The sequence below is a fragment of the Rhynchophorus ferrugineus genome, unplaced genomic scaffold (genome assembly GCF_030347505.1).
Source record: "Rhynchophorus ferrugineus isolate W39M unplaced genomic scaffold, kcgeb_rfMv2 rfM2, whole genome shotgun sequence".
Taxonomy (NCBI): domain Eukaryota; kingdom Metazoa; phylum Arthropoda; class Insecta; order Coleoptera; family Curculionidae; genus Rhynchophorus; species Rhynchophorus ferrugineus.
Window position 1 is genome coordinate 48,046,221 of NW_027472581.1, and position 24,996 is coordinate 48,071,216.

General features: G+C 31.1%; 1 protein-coding gene across 3 annotated transcripts in view; it reads left to right on the forward strand.

Moving 5' to 3' along the window:
• The first annotated feature begins 270 nt into the window (after nucleotides 1–270).
• The window catches only part of LOC143191064 (caspase-1), a 32,799-nt gene continuing 8,073 nt past the window's right edge, over nucleotides 271–24,996 (forward strand). Inside the window, exons 1-3 of one of the 3 annotated variants that reach the window (XM_076395758.1) lie at nucleotides 271–523; nucleotides 13,864–14,087; nucleotides 24,796–24,966. In XM_076395758.1, the coding sequence (XP_076251873.1) occupies nucleotides 381–523; nucleotides 13,864–14,087; nucleotides 24,796–24,966 (538 nt within the window). In that variant the 5' untranslated portion in view covers nucleotides 271–380. The remainder of the gene's footprint in view (nucleotides 524–13,863; nucleotides 14,088–24,795; nucleotides 24,967–24,996) is intronic. The other 2 variants (XM_076395759.1, XM_076395761.1) reach the window with 2 other exon arrangements.

Here is a 24,996-nt window from a genome sequence, read left to right on the forward strand (position 1 = left end):
AAAAAAAGTATTTTATGAGCAATTCGAATACAGAAATTGATAGCCATTGCATACATTATTTATTACTGCATATTAAATATTACTGTTATTAAAAAATATATTACTTAAACACATAGTTAAAACTAAAATATATTGGCGAGAGAGAAAAACACCGGCTTTGTATTATATCAATTTTATACCGTGGCAGCACTGTTTTACAATTCTCATATAATCTAATCGAAAAAATATCAAAATCGCTAAAATAAATATCGTGTTGCCGCTTTCGTAGATTAATCTACGGCAGGTCGCGTTTTGAATGTTTGCCTCTTAAATTATATTTGTGGCAAAACAATTTTTGTTATTTATCTTTATTGTACAAATCATAAACAAAGTTATTTAATATGGAGAAAGAAAATAGCGAATTTGGTAGGTTTTTGAAAGTTTCAAATGACCCTGACCAGGAAAATGAAATGGACGATAATGAGAAGGTTTATAATAAACAAATTGCCAATGATGATGAGTGGGACTGTCTTAGCCCTCCAAGGTATGTTATAGTTTTAATATAATATATTGCAATAATAAATGAAATCAAATTTAAGTACAAGGTAATTTTGAAGATGCTTAACACATATTTCTAATATGTAGAATTTTAACTGTTATATTTCAATAAGCATTTTAATAATAATACAATTTAAACCAATATTCAACTACAGGTGGGATACGGTCTGTTTTCAATCTATATAAATTATGAAATGGGAAAGTATTTAACTCACAGAAAGTATAAATTTGAAAAACTCGAAAACCCGTTTTATTTTACGGCGAGAAGAAGAGGCGAGTTGTTAAACGGCGATACAAAGCGACCCTGAGGGTGTTTATCTGTTAAAAAAACAGACCATAGCGATCTCACTCGATCACCATTCAGGTAGTCTTAAAACAAATAACCGAGATAGTCAGGGCTGTAACCAGCATTACATAATCTACGGTATCAGTTATATCTCTCAACGGATATAGCCTTCGCTACGATACGATTACTCCGTGTATTAGAGAAGAACGAGGTAGTGTGTTCATATTAAAACTCAACTGTCTGTTTATGCTAGAATAGTCTTAAACCCTCAGTACAGATTTTCAACTAGTCACCACTCCTTTCCAAAAAAATAAAATAGATTTTCAGTAAAATACAAGTGCAAAAGTCTTTATATACCATAACTGAAATTCAAACGAATACAAAAAAAATTAAAATTGAATACCCGTTCTTTATTTTCTTTTAATTTTAGAATGGGTACTTTCGCTCTGAAAGCTTGGCCAGAGTTATTGAATTTTTTTTATGATTTAATTATTACATTGTTACTAGTCGTTTCCGTCTAACCTACAATTTGTCTTTGTGATAACTTAAATCTAGGTATATAACTTGGAGGACATATCGGCCCTATTTCTGGTGAAATAATGTTTATACATGTCACTGATGTATTTTTTATTATGTGCACCTCACTACTCAACACTACACAAGGTCAGATGGGTTGATTCTTTTGAGTCTGTGTCCTGTTCTAGTGGTATCCAAAAGCTGTAATACTTCAATATTCTCATGAGAATGGAGTCATTCCCCATCTCCCTTGCAATTCTTTTGATTTCTTGACTGACTGTGGGTATCTGAAGGTCTCGATGTAGGTAATCAGTCTTATAGTATTTGGGTGCGCCCACAATAACTCTCAGGATTTAGTTCTGAAAAAATTGCAGAACATCCCCATAATTCAACTGGTAACATTTTCTGTAGTTTATGAACAAGGCCTTCATGCCTAACCCTACATAAGGCTTGGGCTACATCTAAGAATATAGCTAAGCATAATGTTTTACTTTCGTAGGCTTTTTCAATAACATCTGATATTCTGTGGATCTGATAAATTGTTGAATGATTGTTAATAAATCCAAACTGGTGTGTTAGTATTAGGTTTTTTCTCTCTATGATCGCTTTTATTCTATTCAACAGGAGTTTTTCAAAAACCTTAGATATTACTGGCAGCAATGTTATAGGTATATAGGCTTTAATTTCGTTTGGTGACTTCCCAGGTTTTAGGATCATTATAATTTCCGCCATCTTCCAAATGCCTGAGACCCGTTTTGATCTAAGTGCTGAATTAATCAAATTGATGAGTTTTATAATTCCTTTTCTTGGTAGTTTTTGCAGTAATTCTCTTGTTATTAAATCATAGCCTGGTGATTTCCTGGGGTTAATGTCAGTTTTAATCACTTGGGTTAGCTCTTTCGGCGTGACTAATTCAATCATCGAATTTTGAGCTTCTATGTCCTGCAAATTATATTCAATATTAGTTTTGTTTGGTTTGAAAGTTTTTTCTAGATATTCAACAAATGCTTCTGTTTTTTGGTGATTGTCACTTGTCCAATTCCCACATAAGTCTCTTATGGGTGGACTGTGTAGACATGAGCGCTTTAAATAGTTTTTGGCTTTCCAGAATGAATAATCAGTTTCTTTATCATCTCTTAAATTTCTGAGTTTGTCATTTATGGTTTTGTTTTTAATTTCCAGTATTTTCCCTTTCAGTCTTTGGGTTATATTGTTTAAACTATTTTTATTTTCATGTGTTCTGTTTTGTTGCCATTTTTTCGTAATTTACGTTTTTCAGCTACCATTTCCTTCACTTCTTTTGCATAATTAATTCCTTTAGTTGTACTCTTAATTTCTGGAGTATTATTCCAAGCAGCTTGTTGAATAACTACTACGAATTTCTGCTTCAAAATTTAATTGTTCAGGCGTCTTGAGGGGTACATTTAGTTGAATTCCTTTGTTCAATTCTTCAGCAAATCTTTCCCAGTCTCTTCTCTTGTTTGTTAATGTTGGGTTTCTTTCTTTTCTTATTATATTTTCGCTCAAGGTCAGAATCTCTGGCGTATAATCTGAACTTAGCTCAAATTTTTCTTCGACTTTTATATAATTGGATGTTATGTTTCTTACTATGATGAAATCTAACAGGTCTGGGGTTTTCTCTTGATCAGTAGGCCAATAAGTTTTTTTTCTAGTTGACATGTAACTACATCTTAGTTCAGTAGCTGCTTTATGCAGGTCATTGCCTTTTGTTGTTGTCATTCTGGATCCCCATCTTGTATTTTTAGCATTGAAATCACCTCCAATTATAATTTTTTCTCCCAGGTTGCTCAGGACATTCAAATAATTTTTCTTTTTTTGATTGTATCTTGGAGGACAATAAATTTCGGCTGTTATAGCCCTGTATCTGCCTGATTTAAAAGTTACTGCTTTTACCTGATTTTCTGCTGTACTGAGCCAAGTTTCTTGATGGTGGGAAATGTTCTTTTTTATTATTATTACACTTCCTCCTCTTGTGGTGTTAACTGGATGTATGGTATGATAAAATGTATATCCTTTAATATCCTTCTTAAGTTATTTCACCATTAACTTGGATATATTTTTTCGGTTGTTTCTCTCCTCTCTTGAAGTGTTTTAGCAAACTACACATTCTCTATAACTTAGCAAACTACACATTCTCTATAACTTGCCGGATGCGCTTCATTACAATTTGCACATTTCGCCTTAGCTTCTTTGGGTTTTCTACACTCTGTGGTGATTTGTTTGCTACAACATTTTACACATCTAGGTTCTCTTCTGCAAAATTTCTGTGTGTATTCATGCAATTGGCATCTTTTACATTGCGGTATTAATTTCGGTTTTTTAAGAGTTTCGATTTTTATTTCGACCCCTAAATTTCTTTTAATACAAAAAAATGATTTTTGTGTCCGTATCATGTTCAATGGCTAACATAAATAAGGGTAATGGCCTCTTGTGGACTAAAATTTCTCCTTTGTTATTTTTGGTCTTCTTTTTTTTTAAATATTTGTCTCATTTAAGCATTTAAGCCCATTTTGGTTTAGTTCTGCGATAATATTTTCAGTTTTAGCTGCTCATGGAAGCTCTCTTGTCATAACTTTGATGTCTCTGGTTTGTTTGTCTTCATAAGTGTACCATTCCGGTTTCTGTAACTCTAGACAATCTATTATTATCGTGATTGTTCTACGACTTTCGGCGTTCTATTTTATTTTCCCATTGTTTAGTTCCGTTGCTTTAAATACTATATAGTTGTACCTCAGTGTTTCGTAAAGCAAGTCAAATTCGGTAACGTTACTTACGATAATTGGGGGTGGCCTGGGCATTCTAATTTCTTTATTTTGTTTATTGTTTTGTTTTATTTTTAATTGCTGCGGTGAAAATTCGGGGGAATTATTTCCTTTCCTTTATTATTTTTAACCCTTATGCAGCCTACTTCTTGCTGCAATTCTTCTTCATCTGTTCATATGTAACAGTTGAACTGCTTTTGTTGGCTTGATGGTTTATCGTTGTTTTGTCATTGCCCTCAGAGCTTTGTATACTTAGTTGTAGCTGGAGGGCATTTATTTGTTTTTGCATATTGTTTAATACAATTTCAAGACTCTCCCGCGCCGACTTTTCGTTCCTCCATGAATTGTAGAGTGCCTGTTTGTTCGGGGTTCTAGTTGTCTCCTCTGTATTGAAAACTGCAATATGTGATACGCCTGATGTCGATATTTCCATTTTATCTGTTTTTTGTGCAGTGTTCTTCATATTTTTTTAGGTATTGTTGAAATAATACTGTTATTTATATGTATCAAATTGTCCTACGCTGCATTTTTTGTCCAGATGTTGAGTTTTCGACCATTAACCTTTTATGGCATTTTGCATTTATATTCTACTGTACTGGCCTTTTTTTCCGAACGCACTTTGACTTTTTATTTTAATCCCAGTCTTTAAAATGTTATTGTTAGCCTTTTTTTTAATGCCGCATTTGTGACACAAGTGTTACACTTTTGTTTTGTTTCACTGACCGTCTTTACTCTGTGAAAGTCAAACGTCCATTGAAACTACATAATCTTATATATTTTAACTAGCAATACACCCGGATATACAGTTTTATCAGAGGTACGCCATCTTATTTTATTTTAAGTGGTTATTCCAAATATGCACGTTATAATCACTAGAGTTTAATCAGAATTAAATTTTAAAGCAATTTAATTATTGATAAGTTTTATAGTATATTCAATATTATAAGAAATGATTTTTTATGAACTACTAAATGACCAGGTAAACTTCGTATTATCTACATAAATCTTACAAAATTTCCCAGGCAATAGCAATTGTCAATATCATGACTCAAATCAGATGGCATCCAATCCCATGCTATTTTCAACATTTTGACTAAATTGTTGTTGAAGAAAATGTTTCAGCCATCCTATTTTCATAAAAAATCAGATTACACATCATTATTTTTTATAAATAAATATACACAAATTTGTTAAATAATTGATTTAGTGTTGACATTGAAATTTTTTTGAAATAACACATTTAATTTAAAGAATTATTGAATAAAATGAAATAATAAAAATAATTTCTATATGCCTTTCTAATCTTATAAAAACACCATATTTAAATTAATGTAAATATTTCAAAAATTAACAAGAGCTCCAAGAACCATATAAATAAACATTAACAATATAGTTAAAACTAAACGAAGAAGCTACCACTATGTATGAAAGCAGTGTAATTCTCCTAAAAACCTCCAAATATGATCAACTATGATCGCTACTATTCTTGATCCGCAAACCCATTAATGAATTGACCACTAAAGACATTTACTAACCTAAAATGAATGAATTATTTTACTTTTAAGCTGAAAAAAATGTCAGACAATGCATTATTATTTTTACAAAACAATAATTTATTTACCTATACTCTTATATAATATTGCACTATATTTTCCTTGTCATTAGATCATTAGAGTCTAGTTGATAGTTTTATATTTTGTTTATTTGATCCAGGTCTACTTTTGTTGGCAAATTTAATTATATCATAGTATCACTGTACACTGTTCTTACATCTTATTAAAACCCTCTCTAATTTCTTCTTCTCTGATTCTTTGTATCATACATTATTCAACTTCACAATAAATTCTAGCTACATGTTACCTATTAAATAAGATTTAAATCATTACTAAAAATTTAGCTATTACCAGTTGTAACAATTTTTGCTACTATTCTTGATGGACAAACCTCATTAATGAATTGACTACTTCCAACACAACAAGAATCATTTTCATCTCGGTTCTTGTTATCATTAAATTTTGGTATATGTTAATACCTCTTCCAGGTCATTGAAAAAGATGTATTATAACATTAACTTTATTCATTAACTAACATTATTTGACAGCTAACATTCCCACTATAAATAAAATTGATGCTGTTTGGGTTTAATAACTTTTAAAAATATAGCTCCAAACGACATCCTTGCTCAAAATAACAATTATATTTTTAAATATAGTCTGTATGGCTCATTCCGTTAGATGTTCGAACTTGTCAGACGCCTGTCTATCTCTTTTTAAATAGAATATAATGTGAAGGAAAATATTGTCTGCAGCTAAAACGGATTTATAATTTGCGACAGGCGCATATTAATGACGTGACTGCTATTTTGAATAGACACTAATGATATGTCGTTATTTTTCACTTCATTTTTACGTTATCGTATTGATGTATCTATTAAAAAAAAACCTATATTTTTATCAAATATAAGTAGTGATAAAGTATTAAACGAATTGCGAACAGCAATACCGAGAAATTATCTTCAATGTTTAAAAGATTAAACATTCTTATTTATTGATAGTATTCGGTTTGATAATAGTATTTAATAAATATTTAATATATTTAATATATATGTCACAAATTGAATTTCCGAGTGCATACATAAATATTTGATAACCAACAAAAATGTCGATCCTATCGATGACAGTGACAAATGTATCGAAGAACATAATTATTGTTCTTTCTATTTTCTTGCAATTATTCCATATTATTCAACTTTCACTACGCACTATATAAACTTTCGCTAGACTTCCAAAAATATTTCAAAACCAAATTGAGCTAAATTGGTCAAGTGGTTATTGTGTTCTAATGACACTAACGAACAGCAATTCATTTTATATACATATTTATGGGAAAAGATTTAGAATATAGAACCCATTAATATATTTAAAAACACAGATTTATTCAAAGAAAAGATAGGCGAGTGGTAGCAGGATATAATACCTCTCTCCTGAAGAAAAGACCAAAGGGATAGAAGTGGTCATTCTCCCGTCTGGACTTATAATTACCGTAAAAGTATATTTGAGTATCGCCGGTATTTTCGTCCGCCAGTTTGCCTTTGAAGATATTCGAAATGATACTGTTTCTACCCAAATTACCAAGTTACTTTGAAAAAAAATATGGCAATCAAAAATAAGGTTGAAGCAATATAATGCAATGATACTACTAATTTTATGCAATTCACAGAATAGTACAAGTATATTAAAATGTATTAAATACATCAATAAAAACTTATTATCATAACATACATCAAAAATTATCAACATATATACATCAGTAAAAATGAACGGCTGTTAACCACACAGTACTCAATCATTCATTTTCAGCTTTCTTCCTATCCTTTCTAGTTATAAGGTTATTAGCCAAAAAGATCAAGCCCAAAAATATTACCATAACATACAACATGTATCAAGTATGAATTCGTACCTGTCTATATAATCCCTGTTTCTAGCTCCGTCAAATGAATTGGTGAGTTTTGTGTCTCCAAATAGAGCTAATATATTTAACGTATTGTTTTACTATATCTATCTAGTAGTGAAATTTTCACATATACACTGTTTTGTGTCTCCAAATAGAGCTAATATATTTAACGTATTGTTTTACTATTTCTATCTAGTAGTCAAATTTTCACATATACACTGTTTTCTCTACACCATGTAGCAAATATAAATTCGTACCCATCGATAAAACCTCTGTTTCTATCCTCAACAAATAAATTATGAATTTTGTGCCACCTTATAGAGGTAATATATATAATTTATAGATTTATTAGGCCATAGTGAAAATTTCAAATATGCACCGTCTTTACTACATCTTGTAGCAAATATAAATTTGTGCCTCTCTAATAGAATCTCTGTTTCTATCCTCGTCATATATATTATGAATTTTGCGCCACCAAATAGAAGTAATTCATTTAATTTATAATTTTTTTATGCCAATCTTATAGTAAAATTTTCATATACGCTAATACAACCTATTTTCTTGAGGCTAAATATATCTTGTGATGATTTAAGATTATTTTGTAGTCATTACAAAATTGTAAATATTGTATTCAGAAATCATATATTATACTAAAGATGCGTAAATATAGGAGTGTTATAAGACATTCATACCATAATCTTCAAACTAGTTGGATTTTAATCTTACTGATATTTTCTTTCTTCTCATGATTTTGTCCATTATGTTGCTCAAACTTATATATAGTTTGATATAATCTAAAGAAAAAACGCTAATATGTTATATATTATTTTAACAATAAAGGTTGATCTTCAGGTTAAGATTAGCATACCCTTGACAACGAAGCGATTTTCTTGACATTTTATTTAGTTAAGTTATTGTGAAATGATCAAAAACGTCTAATGATTATAGGTGATCATAGAGTAATATTAGTAGTTACTCATTATTTATGGTTTCATTTTGAAGGCATTTTTATGGATATTTATTAGTAATATTTATAAGTAAGCTCGCAATATATTGAAAACAGTGCGTATCATAAGTGCGTGAAAACAGTATGTTCCACGAAACTATTTTAAAAGTAAATATAATATCTTTACGAAATTCCTCCCACATTCTCCTGAATGGTTACCATTCACAATAGTAACTATGCCACAATGACATTGAGGGACTGATCAGTCTTAATAATCATAATGCTAGGACTTACCTCCAAGTCATTTTTAGGTTAGTTGCCATTCCACTAGAGATTAATCCATAGTCTGAATGACATCACAACTTATGGAAGGTTTCGACACTATAATGGCTTGTACTAATTGGGCAATTTCTAGCTACTGTTCTGATGAGATGGCATCAACCTGTTATCATCAACCAGATGGTATATCAACCTCCTTGCTGTTAAGTTACTAGGGTAATTACGTCATACTTATTTTAAAAGAGGCCTTTATTCGACAAAATACTAATTTATTGGCCCGATGAGTTATAGACAGGTAAATGTATTCATATCATTGAGTTAAAATAGACTATTACGGATACGAATGTCGATTAAATATCGATATATCAAAATTTTTGTTGACCAATATTTCTCATAATTTTTTCAAAAAAAATACCATACTTAATTTTAAAAGTTTATTATGGTTTTTTTCCAGATATATCGATCCGGATTCATTCCGTGATGCATGTTTCTAGTTGTAATATAGAACCACGTTTAGAATTTAAATACTAACATTTATATCGTCAAAGACACGGGTGAGATAACAAACTAAGAACAACAAAAATCAGTATGAAGTATAAAAATTTTTGAAAACGACGTTTTTGTTTCGTTTCAATATTTAAACCATTAATTTTTTTCGCAAATTCTATAAGGATGGCGTTTTAACACATTTCGTAAAAATTATTCATTAATAAATTATCAAATGCTCCAATTTGATTTATCTCCATGCCTCTATATGTTCTAATTGTCCAATCCTCATACCGTTATTCTAAAGTGTTAGTTAAATTGCAGTCGACCACAACTAAGCAATTTCAGTGTACCTTTGGTGATCGCATAACCAGAACAACAAGCTTCTGTCCAAATTCCACTAAACTACATTAAGGAATATTTCCGAAAGTTAACTGCCTAGGTGGTTTTATGCCTAAAAAAATCCACAAAATGATTTTGAATGAACGTAAATTGAAATTGAATGAAATAGCAGACACTCTAATGATATCAACTGAACGTGTACATCATATCATTCACGAATATTTCGGTATGAGAAAGCTCTGTTCAAAGTGGGTGCCGCGCGAGCTCACATTTGACCAAAAACAACGACTAGTTGATGATTCGGAGCAGTGTTTGAAGATGATGAAGCGTAATAAACCCGAATTTTTGCATCAATATGTGACAATGGATGAAACATCGCTCCATTATTTTACTCCGAAGTCCAATTGACAGTCATCCGAAGTGGACTGCACAGGATGAACCCGCTCCAAAGCATGGGAAAATACAACAGGCGGCTGGCAAGTTTATGGCGTCTGTATTTTGGGATGCGTATGGAATAATTCTCATTAACTACGTTGAAAAAGGAAGGACCATCAACAGCGAGCATTACATAGCGTTATTGGACCGTTTGAAGGACGAAATCGCCGAAAAACGGCCGCATTTGAAGAAAAAGAAAGTGCTGCTTCACCAAGACAATGCACTGTGTCACAAGTCAGTGAAAACGATGGCAAAAATCCATGAACTGGGCTTCGAATTGCTTCCTCATCCACAGGATTCTCCAGGACTGGCCCCCAGTGGCTATTTCCTATTCTCAGATCTCGAAGATTCGAAGAATGCTCGCTGGGAAGAAATTTTCTTCGAATGAAGGGGTGATCGCTGAAGCTGAGCCCTATTTTGAAGCAAAGGACCAATCGTATTTCAAAATGTTATCGAAAAGTTGGAGGGTCGTTATAATCAGTGTATCACCCTTGAAGGAAATTATGTTGAATAAAAAACTAACTTTACCAAAAAATGTGAAATGTGTTTTACTATGGTAGGCCGGGGACTTTTCAATTGACCTGTTATTGAGAATACGCTAGATAACTATTTTTAAAAAATTACTTTATGAGAATATCATGACCTATTTACTTCACCCCTAATAAAAGTTATTAAAAAAAAACGATTTCAAAGAATAACTGATGCTTTATATATTGAAATTTTAGATGTGCGCTCTTAAACGCTTCAAATCGGCACGTGACGTAGTTGTTTCTGTCTCACTGAACGGTTTGTACGGATACAAGTATTATTTATACACTATTTTAATAATTTTTTATATTTTTAATAAACAAGTTGTGTATTTTCGCTCCAAAGCAAAAAAATATTACAAGACGGAAACCAATCAGTACAGTTTGAACATCGGTAATTTATTCAGAGCAATAGCATCATTCTAATTTAAGTATTTACTATTTTAAATACCTTTATGTCTAAAGTGTAATTAACGTATTTTGGAGGTAAATAACACTGTTGATAACATTTGAGGTTTCAGGCCAAATTTGTTGCCCCTAATATTTATTTTTCTTTTTTCGGTTTTCAAATAATATACAAAATTATATTGAATATAGTGCGACTGGTTTAATCCTACAATTGTACATGAAGTCAGTATATGTTTCTACAAGATTAGAAAGCCAACTAGACAGAAAAAATGGGCTTCCAATTGAACTCTCTGAATATTCACTATTGTTCACTACTAACCATATATTGTAAAAATACAAGAAACATGAGTTCCAGTCTTCAACAAGTCTCAATCAAATACTATTATCGGTAGATTACGAAAGGTCAATATAAAATATCTGGTTTTATGTCTATCAAATAGTTAGATGGGTTATACTTTAGCACGTTCAGGGTAAGGAATATATTTGATTTAATAATGTGATTTTATCAAGCTTTTACAGCCTGGTGTGTGTGTTATACCTACCTAAATATAGATAATGTACGAATCAACACACATTATAATCATAAAATGTTTCAGTAGGTTTGCCGTCGAAACAATGCTGATTTAGACATTCTTGGCAATCTCCACAGTTCCCAAGTGGCAACTTTGTTATTATTGGCTACTCTTTAAAGTTATTACATGTATTTTTTGATATTATTGCCAAGTGTTATACTGCTCGTATTTTTACTTAATATTCTTTAATATCTTACCACATTTCATTGTTAGTATGTCTGGAATACTCACTCTCTTCAATTCAATAAAAGTTACGGTCACACAAAACGTCATTGTAGACGAATCGATTGTGAACAAATTTAAGTTATTCTCCTTTAAAAATCCCTGTACAAAATTTTCAGTTATCTCTTCTTTCTGTTAGTTACATAAATCCATTGTTAAGTGTGAAATATAAGACAAATAATCCCAATAAAATTGAAGCACGCTAAAAAGTTTAACAGTTGAATTGCGGAAATGATGGTTAAGAAAGGGTGATCGACGTCAATGTTCCGTAGCGCTTCTGCTAGGTCTTTGACTTAAAATGGTGAATTTTGAAATTTTATGTATTTATATCTGTTAAAATCTTAATAATCCCACTTTTAATTTTAAAATAAATATATTTCTAATAATCTCTCTATAATAATCTCTCACCATAATAATCGGCATTTTTTGCGCATACTCCTGATCCAATTTTCAGAATGATTAGTTGTTTCAGTGAGAAGTGCCCTAATGCTACGCCATATTGCAGCAGACTGAGTAGACTGGAATATAGGTTTACGTTATTTTTTAAATTAGTTTATTGAAAATTATTTATTATCAATCAGAAGAAATTACCACCAAACAACATGAAATATGAAAATGGTCATATTTGTTACGATTCAATGTATATCTAAAAATTAACATATGGCCATATATAGTGGTATGAAAGGTATGTTGTCATTTTTAATAGAATAAATATAAGATTGTTAATAGAAATTTTATTAAATAAAAGAGAAATTACATACGTTTTTTGATTTATTAACTCCCTCATACTTTTCATTTTATATCATTATTTCAATTTTCTCCAAAAATTCATCAAAATTAATATGAAGCTCTTTACCATTACCTTTAATAATTAAGACAATAAAGAATAAATAACAAATCATGGAACTGTTTATGTATTATTCACTTTTTATAGTCGTACCTTTATAACCGAGGGTTCATTAATAATTAAAATATTTTCGTTATTTTCCTTTTCTGTGGTTGTTCCTTCTTGAGATGCGGAAGAGAAAACAAGGTTGTAAATTAAATACAATTTACTTTCTCTCTTCCTTGAGTAAATTAATACCGAAAGACGAGTTATTTAATTGATAATAAAGAATATATATACATGCTTGTACTTACTATTAACGAAAATTGTAGATTGGCTAATATAGACAGGAATTCTATGCGTTCAATAATACTTCAATTAATACAATAATTTCTTTAATGTTTCTTCAATTAATGCTCATTCAATTCTTTCTTCTTCATTCAATTCAATAGTTTCTTCTTCTCCAAACAATTCAATACTTTGTCTCAGAAATACTTTATTCTTCTCATTTTCAATTACACTCTTTTGCTCGGTATTCATGCAAATTACTGTCAGACTGTCTTCTCGTTGTGGATGGACAGTGTTCTATCGCTGAAGCTCCTCCCTCGGGTTCTTGGTGGTGGTGGACAAAGCTGGTCCAAGAAACAATTTTCTATACCCCGATTCGCTGAGAATATCGGGGTGGGAAACATTCTTCCTGCTAGGAACTTCTCTCGCTGATGAAACATGTGCGTTTCGGACTCTTAAGGAATTCCCAATTCCACGATTTCGGGTCTTCTTGATATATTTATGATTAGGCGCCATAAAGAGTTCTCTACCAGGTCTAACATCCGACATGTTTCGTCTATCCTCGGCTTAAACCCGCGTTATCCTAAACACTCGACAACGAGCCGATGGGAATCATCCTTGTTGAACACGTCTGTTCTTGCTATATTTTGCCTGTCTATATTTACCAGGCGTTCAATATACTACGAACGTTATGTTTTTTATCAGGTCATAATTCTTTTCCATGTCATAAATGTTAAAAACTTCAGATAAAAGGTCTAATAAAAAAAAGACCCTGTAACAATAGAACCGAAATAATTCTACAATTAGCGTAACTTACATTCTACAGGGCTGTCCCAACCATTCATAATAAATTTGCGTCGCAACATTCGTTTTATAAGCCCGCTTGTCTTATCGACAAACAGATTCGTAATTATTTGCTATTATAGTATATGAGCATTTTTATATTTTCTATTACAGGACATTCATCAATGGAGTAGGTTCAAGATACTATAATATGACGTATCCAAAAAAAGGTTTTGCTGTGATATTTAACCATTACGAATTTCTGAATGGAAACACAAAGCGGCAAGGAACGGATGAGGATGTCACCAAACTAAAAAAGTGTTTAAAATATTTGCAGTTCGAGGTGAAAGTACATACTGATCTAACAAAAGATGAAATCGAAACCTACATAACACAATGTGAGTCTTTTTTACATTTATTTATTAGATTATTTAATACTTTCTGAATATGTGAGTCTTTGAAATTTAATTTTCACCATTTCGTCTTTAAATATATAGTTTACACCTAAACAGGATACTTCATGATACATGATATTGTTCAGCCATCTGATCTACTCTGTTTCTCTTTTCATGCATATTTCTAAAAAAGTAAATTACATAAAATACAATTAATTATTTTTCCGAGTAACAGTTTGAAATAGCTCACTCTTTAGAAAGGAAGATACCAATTATTTCGTATCAATTATTTTATTTAGCAATAAAACTTGATTTATGTTTTGAAAGCCATTCCTTAAATACATTTGTCGATGAACTTGTTTAAATATTTTTTACTAGTGCTCTATGGTATAGTTCATTATCCATAACAATAACTCATGGTTCCTGAAGTTCTTTAACGGCTGATTTTCAAACCAGAGTAAACACATGTTCATTTCTCCATGATTGTCGATCTTAGACCGGGAGTAAAACTCTACTCCAGGTATAAAACTTAATCAAATGTTACTCTAAGTTTAAGTTTTTCCATGAACTTTTGTTGTCTTTACAATTTTTTTATTATCATCTTGCCAAGAGTGGCCCAATGTTTCTTTTTGGAATATTCTCCATATAAACGTGTTGTCTGGAAGCATCATTTGACATAACAAACCTTCCTTGAATTTATTATATGCTTTTAAAATGCCTGGAAGTTCCATTAAATCCTTTACGTTACAGTGTATGAAGTGCTATGAATGGTTGTATAAAATGACTAAAGTTTCCCAAAGAGCTGTATAATAAGTTTTCTATGTATATTTTCCAGACTAACAATTTCTGCTGAAATAATTGTATTAAATTCTGTTTATTTCGAAGGAATCTCCTTGTTTGTGCATTCTATAAATTATATAGAGTCAACAATAAGGTCATCGTTTTTGAAAGATTTCTCTTTAGTAAATCCATTATACTGTTTCTCTTTTTGAGAGATTTTGGTCACAGTGCCCTATACTAGTATTAGTGCAACTGCAATACGCTACAAAATATTTCTAATAAATAATACCTTCTATACCTACTATAACTATTTGTCTGAAATATAAATCATGCTGAAGTATTAAAAGTCTAATGCCGAGAGATTAACTGTAATGTTTAATATCATTATATTCATTATATTTCATTATATATTCTAATCTCGATTTGATAGCAGTGGCCGGTAGTTTTAATCAGTATTTAAAATTTTTGGTTGGAATATCACTTTCCCAACTCACAGATAAATATTTAACAATTAACAAATAAAGGATCTATTAAACAAATAAGGGATCTATTTTCTATGTTTTTTGTTTGTTTGATGAAAAAAGAGAGTTAAAAAAAGGGGGGCTCCATTTGTTAACATTTATTGTCTCAAAGTTTATCGCAAGCAATTTTATATATGCTATTTGTTAAGAATATAACCATTTTTTATTAATTACATCTTAATTTAGATATGCTTAGTACAATTTTAAATTACAAATTAATTAATTACTATTGTTCTGTTGTATTTACATTAATAGACAAGCTAGACGAGTACGGTATTAATATATCAGTACGTATTTTTCAAATAAAAATAAAAATAAATAACTTAAATTAAAGTTAAACATAAGCCTATACACCAAACAATTTCGGGGGTTTTAGATCGCTTCAAACTTATGATTTCTTGCGTGTTATCCTGCATGTAGCTGTAATGTTTAAACTTTGCTCTGATTTAATAACATTATTTCATGTTTTAAGGCGAAATATTGGATGACTTCGTATATACAATTGATTTCGAGATCATAGTGCAGCTTTTCGTTGAATTGATCGTAAAACTTAAAAGAGTTGAATTGAGAGTATTTTCCGAATCACCAGTAAATTTGTTTGATTTTGAGTGTAATGTGTTTTGATTTTTGTCTAATATGCTGTTTGCAATTAATATGAGATGGATGACAATATATTTAGCTGATTCTGTTGGAGGAATCGGGTATCCGTCAAGCAAAATTAACATTGACAGATTTGGAACTATTAAGCTATATTTAACATTGTCTTTAGTCCATTTGTAAATTTTGTTAACTGTACTCGTACTTTTTCTACAACCTTAAGCGGAGATATTATCTTTTCCCATGATAACTATGTCATCGGCAAATGTTCCAATTACGAATCCAATTGACATATGATCCAGCAGTCGACAGTAATTCCGCGGTAGCAATTTGCTGTTTATACATTAATCCTAAATGTCATATTCGGCTAAAAAGTTGTTAGGCGTCCCGGAATATTGCGGGGTAGTATATATTTTCTTCGAATTTTAACAAGAGCTGTTCCTTTGTGCTCTTAGTCGATTGTCGAGTGATGATTTTAGATTTTAAGAGCAGTTTCTCAAGTAATTTTGATATTGTATCTGGCAGTGAAATAGGTCTGTAAGATCCAACCGTCGGTTTGTCAGGTTTCTTAAACATAATTATTCGAGCAACCTTAAAACGTTCTGGAACATGCTTCAATCTCAAACAGGCATTCAATATGTCATCAATGTGATGATTTCTTCGTGGCCACTAATAGTATCATCAATTAATTAAGCCTCTTTAGGATTGAAGTTATTGTCAACTTCTCTGACAACTTGCATTTTAGAAATCAGATTTACGACTACATCGGAGTGAAAAACGGTTTTATATCTATTGTAGATTCTACATCATTCGGTTGGAATACATTAGCTAAATGTTGCGCGTACAATTAACCTTTCTCTTCGTTGCGTCGAATCCATCCATTTCGATTATTTTATAATAGACCGTACTCTGACAATTGGTCTTTTAAATCTCCCATTTACATTCCAAATCAAGTAGTCTTTGTTTTCTGTCGGGATTCACTCAATTATATATTTTTCAAAGCAACTCTGTTTATGTTCTTTAACCGTTTGCTTTGTCTGTTCAGTAATACACTTTTAGTTTTCCGTCTTTCTTTTATCAATTACCTAATTTCAAAGGAATAATTTACCTAATATTCTGATTTTTCTCTTGATGTTGCAGCACATTGAATTTGTTCAATTATGTTTCAGGTTTGCTACTCAAGATATTTTTGTGTCTTACATTTAAACTGATATGTTTGTTAATTATAACTCTAAGTGTCTCTCAGTTAATAGTTATAATAAAAAAAGTTTAAACCAATAATTTTTCAAATTAACTATATTGTTAATAGTCTATAGAATATGTAATTATCATTAAATAGAAAATACCTGAAGCATATAATACATATATGAACAAATATGTGTCAAACATTGAAAATAACACATTTTAACAAATTAAACAATTCTTATGTTTTAAAATATGTTTTTTCCATGATGTTAATATAAGTGAATTTTATTAAGTTATTAATATAGATGTAATGTGATGTTTAATTAAATCTATAATATCTATTATTTGACATTCAGAGTTTATTTCAAGCAATTATATCATTATTACTTCAATCTTCTGATTTTCTCAGTGTTGTTCTGTGTAGCTATAATGCTTAAATATTGCTCTCAATTAGGAATTTTATTTCATGTTTTAATGCGAAATCTTAGATCACTTGTATATTCATTTCATTTAAAGGTCATCGTGCAGCTCTTCGTTGGTTTCGTAGCGATACGCATTGGTAATTAATCGTAGAATTTGAGAGAGTTGAGTTGAGAATATCTCTAGATTCACCAATACACTTGGTTGACTTTGAGTCTAATCGGCTCTGAATCTTGTCTGACATGTCTACCATTGAGATGAATGCCGAGGTATTCAGCTGAATCTACGGAAAGAATCAGGTATCCGTCAAGTGATGGTTTTTGTTATTTCACCGCAATGCAAAATCAATATGGATAGATTTGTAGCTATTAAGCTGAATTTCCCAGTCTCTAGTCCATTTGTAAATTTTGTTAACTGGTACTTTTACTTTTTCTATGGCCGCAGGCATATATCTTTGCCATGATTGTAAGTGTTAAGAATGCCCCTTCATGCGAGACTCTACGAAATATTATTCTTTGAAAAAATATGATTCCAGCAGTCGAAAGTAATTCCGAGGTAGAAATATCCTCAGTTTATACATTATATTATAAATGCCATATCCGGATAAAAGCTTGCGAGACGTCCTGGAACGTTACAGGACAGTAAATATTTTCTTCCAATGCTTTTTAACAACCGCTGTTACTCTCTGTTCTTGGTCGATTGTCAACTAGTGACTTCAGATTTTAAGAGCAGTTCTTATAATGATTTTGATATCGCAGGTAGCAGTGAAATAGGCCTGTGATATTCAACTTGTTGTGTCAATTTGTGAGGTTTTTTAAGCACACTTATTCGAGCGACCTTACAACATTCCGGGACATGCTTCACTCTCAAACAGACATTAAATATGCATGTCAACATGATGATTGCTTTTGATAGTAGCTCATCATATCATCAATTCCTAGAGCCATTTTAAGATTTAAATTGTTTTTAATTTTTGTGACAACTTCCTCTTGAGAAATCAGATTTATAACTACATCGGAGTAATAAACAGGTTTTGTATCTAATATTATAGATTCTATATCATTCGGTTGGAATATAATAGCTAAATGTTCTGCGAATAATTAAGCTTTTTCATCGTTGTTTCGAGCCATTCATCATTTTTAATAGGGAGTACTCTACCAACCAGAACCATAGCAACTACTATTTGTGCCGTGTTTTATTTGATTACATATTTTTCAAAGCAACTCTGCTATATTCTTTAACCTATTGATTTGTCTGACAACTAATTGTATTAAATATTGTCTTTTTCTGTAGCATTTCAAGTTATCTGCCATGTTATTTTAGCGTTTCGTCTTTCTTTTATCAATGCCTTATATTCAATGGGGTAATTTTCCTGATTTGTTCCTGCATTTTAAATCTAAATGTGTCTCAGTTAGTAAATTTGTTGGTAAGATTAGGTTTCTTTGTTTATTTCTATTATCGCGCCCTATGTTAAAAAAAAACTGGGGTGAGATCAGATGATAGTTGGCACAAACTTTTATTGCATATTATTATTATTAAACTGTAGGTCTGACACTTTATTATTATCGGTGTTTACACTGGGACTTTTGAGGTGAATTGTTTGCAGAAGTGGATGGCGGGTTGTTTACTGCAGTAAAAGGGGTTTCATTAATCGGTACCTGGATTGTAGTAGTGATCAGCTGGGTTATCATTTGAGTTACCGAGTTGATCACTGTAGGTTTGATGGCGACTTTAAACGTGGAAGGCTGTTTTAGGTTTTGTAGGGCTAGCCAGTTTGTTTGCCGGCTTGATCACAACAACATTCTAATATAAGTAAAATAATGAAACAAAAATGTTATGAAAGATAATTTATTTTAACATTATAGTAACAATGCATATATTATAGAATTTTATAAACTACAGTTAATTAGACAGCCACAATAGTTTCTAGACTAGAGCCATTTTATTATATTTTCATTGAAATCTTTTCTAAATCACCTATAATATAATCTGGAAGCTTAACCTACCTAATTAATAATTATACATCCAGTTGATATATTTTATTTTTATACGTTTCATACGTAATTACACACATAATTCTTGCACACTCAATACGATTTTCTACAGTTATCTGTAGGAATATTCGTCCGGTCGGTCGGTCGGTCGGAATGTGGGGCTCTCGATGCGATTGTTTGTCCGAATACTCACTACTATTTTGTAGAAGGAATTCACACGGGAACTGAAAACACTCTTTGATTAAAAACTTGTTTATTGCCATATTGAATGATGGCCGACGGGAGAACTGACAATATATTAGGTTAGGTAAAGGAAGTACGTGTAAACAGTACTGTTACAAGGGGGTAGAGAAAAGCAAAGAGAGCATGACGTCGTCGTGATAGTCTTTCATAGCTGGGAACCGTATGGTACCAATTCACCAGCGTTGCCAACCTTAGACTTTGATGTAGGTGAATGCGTGGTAGCCTAAAGGGTTGTAGCGGTCGTTATATCACTCCCCTCCTAATGGAGCAGCCGTGGACCATACCTCTAAGTGGTGCAGGTTCTGGAGCAAACCCGCAATTACGCAGTGAATGGCCTAGGGAGATGCTTTATGAGATGGGGGTCCCAACCTGAGCGAAAAGTTTTACGTTATCAGCTGCCATCGAAGTTGTAGCAGAATGTCGTTCGTCTTGGTGCGTTCGTGTTCAAGTGTGTTCATGTGTTGGTGTAACGCATAGTGGGCTTCTGTAATTTTTGTCCATCAGGTTAGTCTCGTGGGATAATGTCGGCCATGTGATATGTGATGGGTTCCATTTCTCGTGCTATCTTTCCATGCACGTATCAAGAACCTGTCGAGTGGCTTATATTGAGCTGCTTTACCTATTAGGTACTTCGATCACGTCGGGGTCACCGATTGTAGGGTAAATAATATGATATAACGAAAATACCCTTCAATAATCTCCCAGATAAACGCCTCGGGGTTGCCTGCTATTCGTTATCGTGTTCTAGTTGGCGCTGTTGGCACCCCGCCCCTGTTCAACATCTAGGATTATATTTCTGGTATTATATAGACCGTTATTCCACAATATAAAATTCGTCATGCCTCAAGGGTATATCCATTATTAATTATATACTCACCTTGAGATGTTTCCACTTGCATCATCCTGTCTTTTCAGCACTGAATCATAATCCTACATGCGGAAAGTTTTCTTCATTAAATGTCACATTCGGAGCCAGTATTCAAGTCAAGCTGTTAATCCACTCAAACACTAGTTCACAATTCCACCGTTTGTCAATTTCTTCTTCTGGGTATTTGATGGAGTTCACCCAAACAGAGGAGTGTTAGTGTAGACAATCCTTTCCACATATCCAAACAGTTCTTGCCTGTAAATCCTTCTCGGCCTGCATATCTACTCTAGTAATCCTTTGCTACATCCCATAATAATTAGATTTGAATGAATATGCAGCCATAGTGAGGAACACCTTACACTCTGTAGCTGTATCATTCAGCTATCTAATCTACTGTGTATCTTTTTTCAGGCCTAAAAAATTAAATTACACAAGACATAATTAAACATTTAAGTTATATTTACCAACGGAAAATTTGAAGTATTTCACTATTTATTATGGTATCTTCAAAATATGCAAGCCAATCCTTAATTACAGCCAATCACTTATTAGGATTTTTTTGTTGGATTCGAGTTTCTAGTATGAAGAACAATATATATATATATATATATATATATATATATATATATATATATATATATATATGCAATTAATTATTGAAATATATTATAATTTATTATAAAATTATTATAAAACCTAATCAAATTTGATTCTAACTTTTACCTTCTTCCATCAACCTGTTGTTGAGTTGAAAGAACTCTTTTTATTAGCGTCTTACCAAGGGTGGCCTAATGTTCCATTTTGAAATACACACTTCTGTAAACAAATTGAAATAACACGTCTCCGTTAATTTTATTATATGCTTTGAAAATTTATATTCATTTAAAAGCAATGTCTATTCATGGATTATTTTGTTTGAATTGATGACTTATATCTCTCAAAAAGCTGCATATTCCTAAGTTTACTATGGATATGGATGCTTTCCAAACTAACAAAAAAACTATTCACTATTTTAATACATTTCATATATCTAATCTTGAATAGAACTAACTCAATGTAATTTAATACTTTCTTTAAAATAAATCCAAAATTATATGGTTTTTCATTAATTTTAGGATATTTTAGTTATTGTGCCCTAATATTCAGTGCAGCTGAAATACAATAATTAATAAAATATTCCCAATGAAAACACTAACAGGTTAATATTTAATAGAATCAAACACTTACATCGTTAACGCATTCTGCTGGTGAGAATGGGTCCCCATTACCTCGTTCCTAGTCAAAGTTATTGATTAAAGATGCAATTTGTTTCTGACTGAATATGTGTTTGGCCTCGGCATCAACCAGAGTATTAAGAACCATTAAGAAGTGAATTTTTGAAAACGTTTACCGATTTTTGACAGACTTTTGACAACCAATCGACTATTGTAGGCTGAGTCGGTTACATGTTCGAACGTATCAGCATTGTATCTCGTTTTAGCCTGAATAAAATGAAAAGTAAAATATTGTCTGGTTTTAAAACGAATTTACAGACTGCAATAGGCAATACATCTTGATGTCGTATGTTCAGTGTTTCTTTGGATATATAATCTATTCAAAGTTGGTGTGAACATACGTCATCTGAATTTATGACATCAAAACACAATGTTGCCGTATCAACTCAGAGTTTTAGTTCAGTTTGGCGTTTTCACATAACAAAATTCTAATTAAAATAAAATAAAGAAACAAACATGTTTTCAAATATATATATATATATATATATATATATATATATATATATATATATATATATATAGTTTATTTTACTATTATAGAATATCTAATGCATATATTATAGAATAATTTAAACTACAGTTATACACCCACAATAATTGATAGGTTAGAGTTGTTTTTTTTTTATATTTACAACTATATTTACATATTTTTATTACCAGTGGTATCCCGCTGGAGGCCTAATTCACTTAATTAACAATTGTATATCCAAGTAATGTATTTTACTTTCATCATAGAGCATATTTACCGTTTTACGTTTAGTTCTTGTTTCCTTCGATGGTGTGTTTCCTTGTCAAGTCATATTGATAACACTGTATTTTTAATTTCTTCTGATCTATCTGTTTTACCACTCATGTATATTCTGAATAATTGCACACATATCTATTGGAGTTAAATCCTTCACACTCTAGAGTATGATTTCCTACAACTATCGTATACATTACAAAGTTTCACTCAAGCGAATAACTAAGCTGTTCATTTCCAATCTATCGAACGTTTGTTTGTTGTGTAATTAATAATTAATAATTAAGCTATGTTTCTCAATTTGTTATTCCAACGTATACCATTTTCAACGTTAGTTGTCTTAACACTATTTTTATTATCGTCTTCCCATGAGTATATTGGTCCCATTCGGAAATATTCATGTGTAATCTAAATATACAAATTGAAATAATAAGTTTTGTGATTTTACTACATTACACCCCTTCTATACTTTTCAGAGTAGCAGTTTCCTCTGAAATAATTGTATTAATTAATTTATGTTTTAATTGAAAAAATTACTCACTGTTCTTATGCTTATCATATATTTGATCTCTAATAGTACTAACATCAAACTGAGCTTGTTTCATCGCCCGCTTCATATGAGTAAGATTTCTTTTCGGTGAATCCAAAATAATGTTTTTCATTTTTTGAGATATTTCAGTGACCGTGTCTGCACTAATATTCACTGCAGCTGCAACGCGCTAAAAATGTTTCAATGCCTCCATTCTCGTTCCTGTTCGAAGTAACTGATTAGAGAGGCAATCTATTTTCTCTCGCATCGGCATTTTTAATCAGATTAATAGTAAACAGTGATTTGAAATGTATCAAAACAAGCAAAGCGTTAAGACAACGTTTGCCGGTATATTACCTCTGATCGCTATTATTTTGAAGAATTTTTTTCACTGGATGACTTTGGTAGGCTGATTCGTTTACGTTTTTCAACTTATCAGACAGCATTGTACCTTTTTTTTACTACAATAAGATAAAAAGAAAAATATTGTCTGATTTTAAAACGAATTCACAAATTGCGGTAGGCAATGCAATAAATATATTGATGACGTATGTTCCCAGCAACTTTGGATAAACTATATGTTATTATTTTACATAATTCCCCCAATTTAGCATTCTTAATGGTGGTCTGGCCATATTATATACACGCCTTCTCTATAGTCCTATCCCCCTAATAAGATTAAGCACAGGATAGATCAAAGAATATATTAAATATAACGAAACGTTTCGGTTCTTCACATGAGCAAATATATCCTTATTTCTTCTTATTATTAATAATTTTATTATTATTTATTTTTGCCAGTAAACTGTCGAAGGTTTTCAGTCTTCTGATAGCTCTGTTAGCGTTAATTTTTAATTTTAATTTTACTGCAAAATAGTAGAAGTATATTAAGTAATATGTAGAATGTATTGTATTGTATTATTATGTTTATAACACTGTACAGAAACAAAACAAATGTTTGTAAAGAAATGATATATATTTTTATATTAAATAATATTGAGGAATTTAATAACAAAGTATAAATAATTCAGTATATTTACATTAAACATCAGCATTATTTACATTATTCAGCTAATGATTTTTTTCATATTTGTTATAATATACCTATTTTTTATGTATCTTGAAAATATTTCACATTCTCTATTTCGGCTACAATAGATAAAGAAAGGAATTATGAATAAGTGCTATAAATGATTGCTACGGCACAGCCCAAGGGAACGAGGACACGTAGCTATTCTAAAATCGAATTGTGTGATGAATGACACATCTAGATATAGGATTGGGTTATGTTAGAATATATTTAAACCTTCTGTATCCATATTTATTTCGGTAAAATAAAATATTTTTTAAGTAAAATATAAATCTGTTCAGTTTAAGCCTTTCACTTTTGACAATCTATATACTTGCAAAATTTTAAATACTGTTTTCAGAGTCGTTAGATTATTGTTTTGATTCAATTTCACGATGGTTGACCATCATGATATACTAATACTAGAAATTATATCAAACATTTAAAAATCTAATCTAATTCAAAACTATTCTAATCTAAAATTTTTAGTCCTAACTGTACTACTTTTAGATTCAGAAAAAAATTATACCAATTACAGTAGTCTTTTAATTGTAATATTAACACATGGTGATGTAGATACAATCGAAGCCTATGATACATCGTACCACCCTAAAATATTATGGAACAGCTTTACCGTTGACAGATGTCCAACTTTAATAGGTAAGAATTTAATATATTTGTTCATATTTA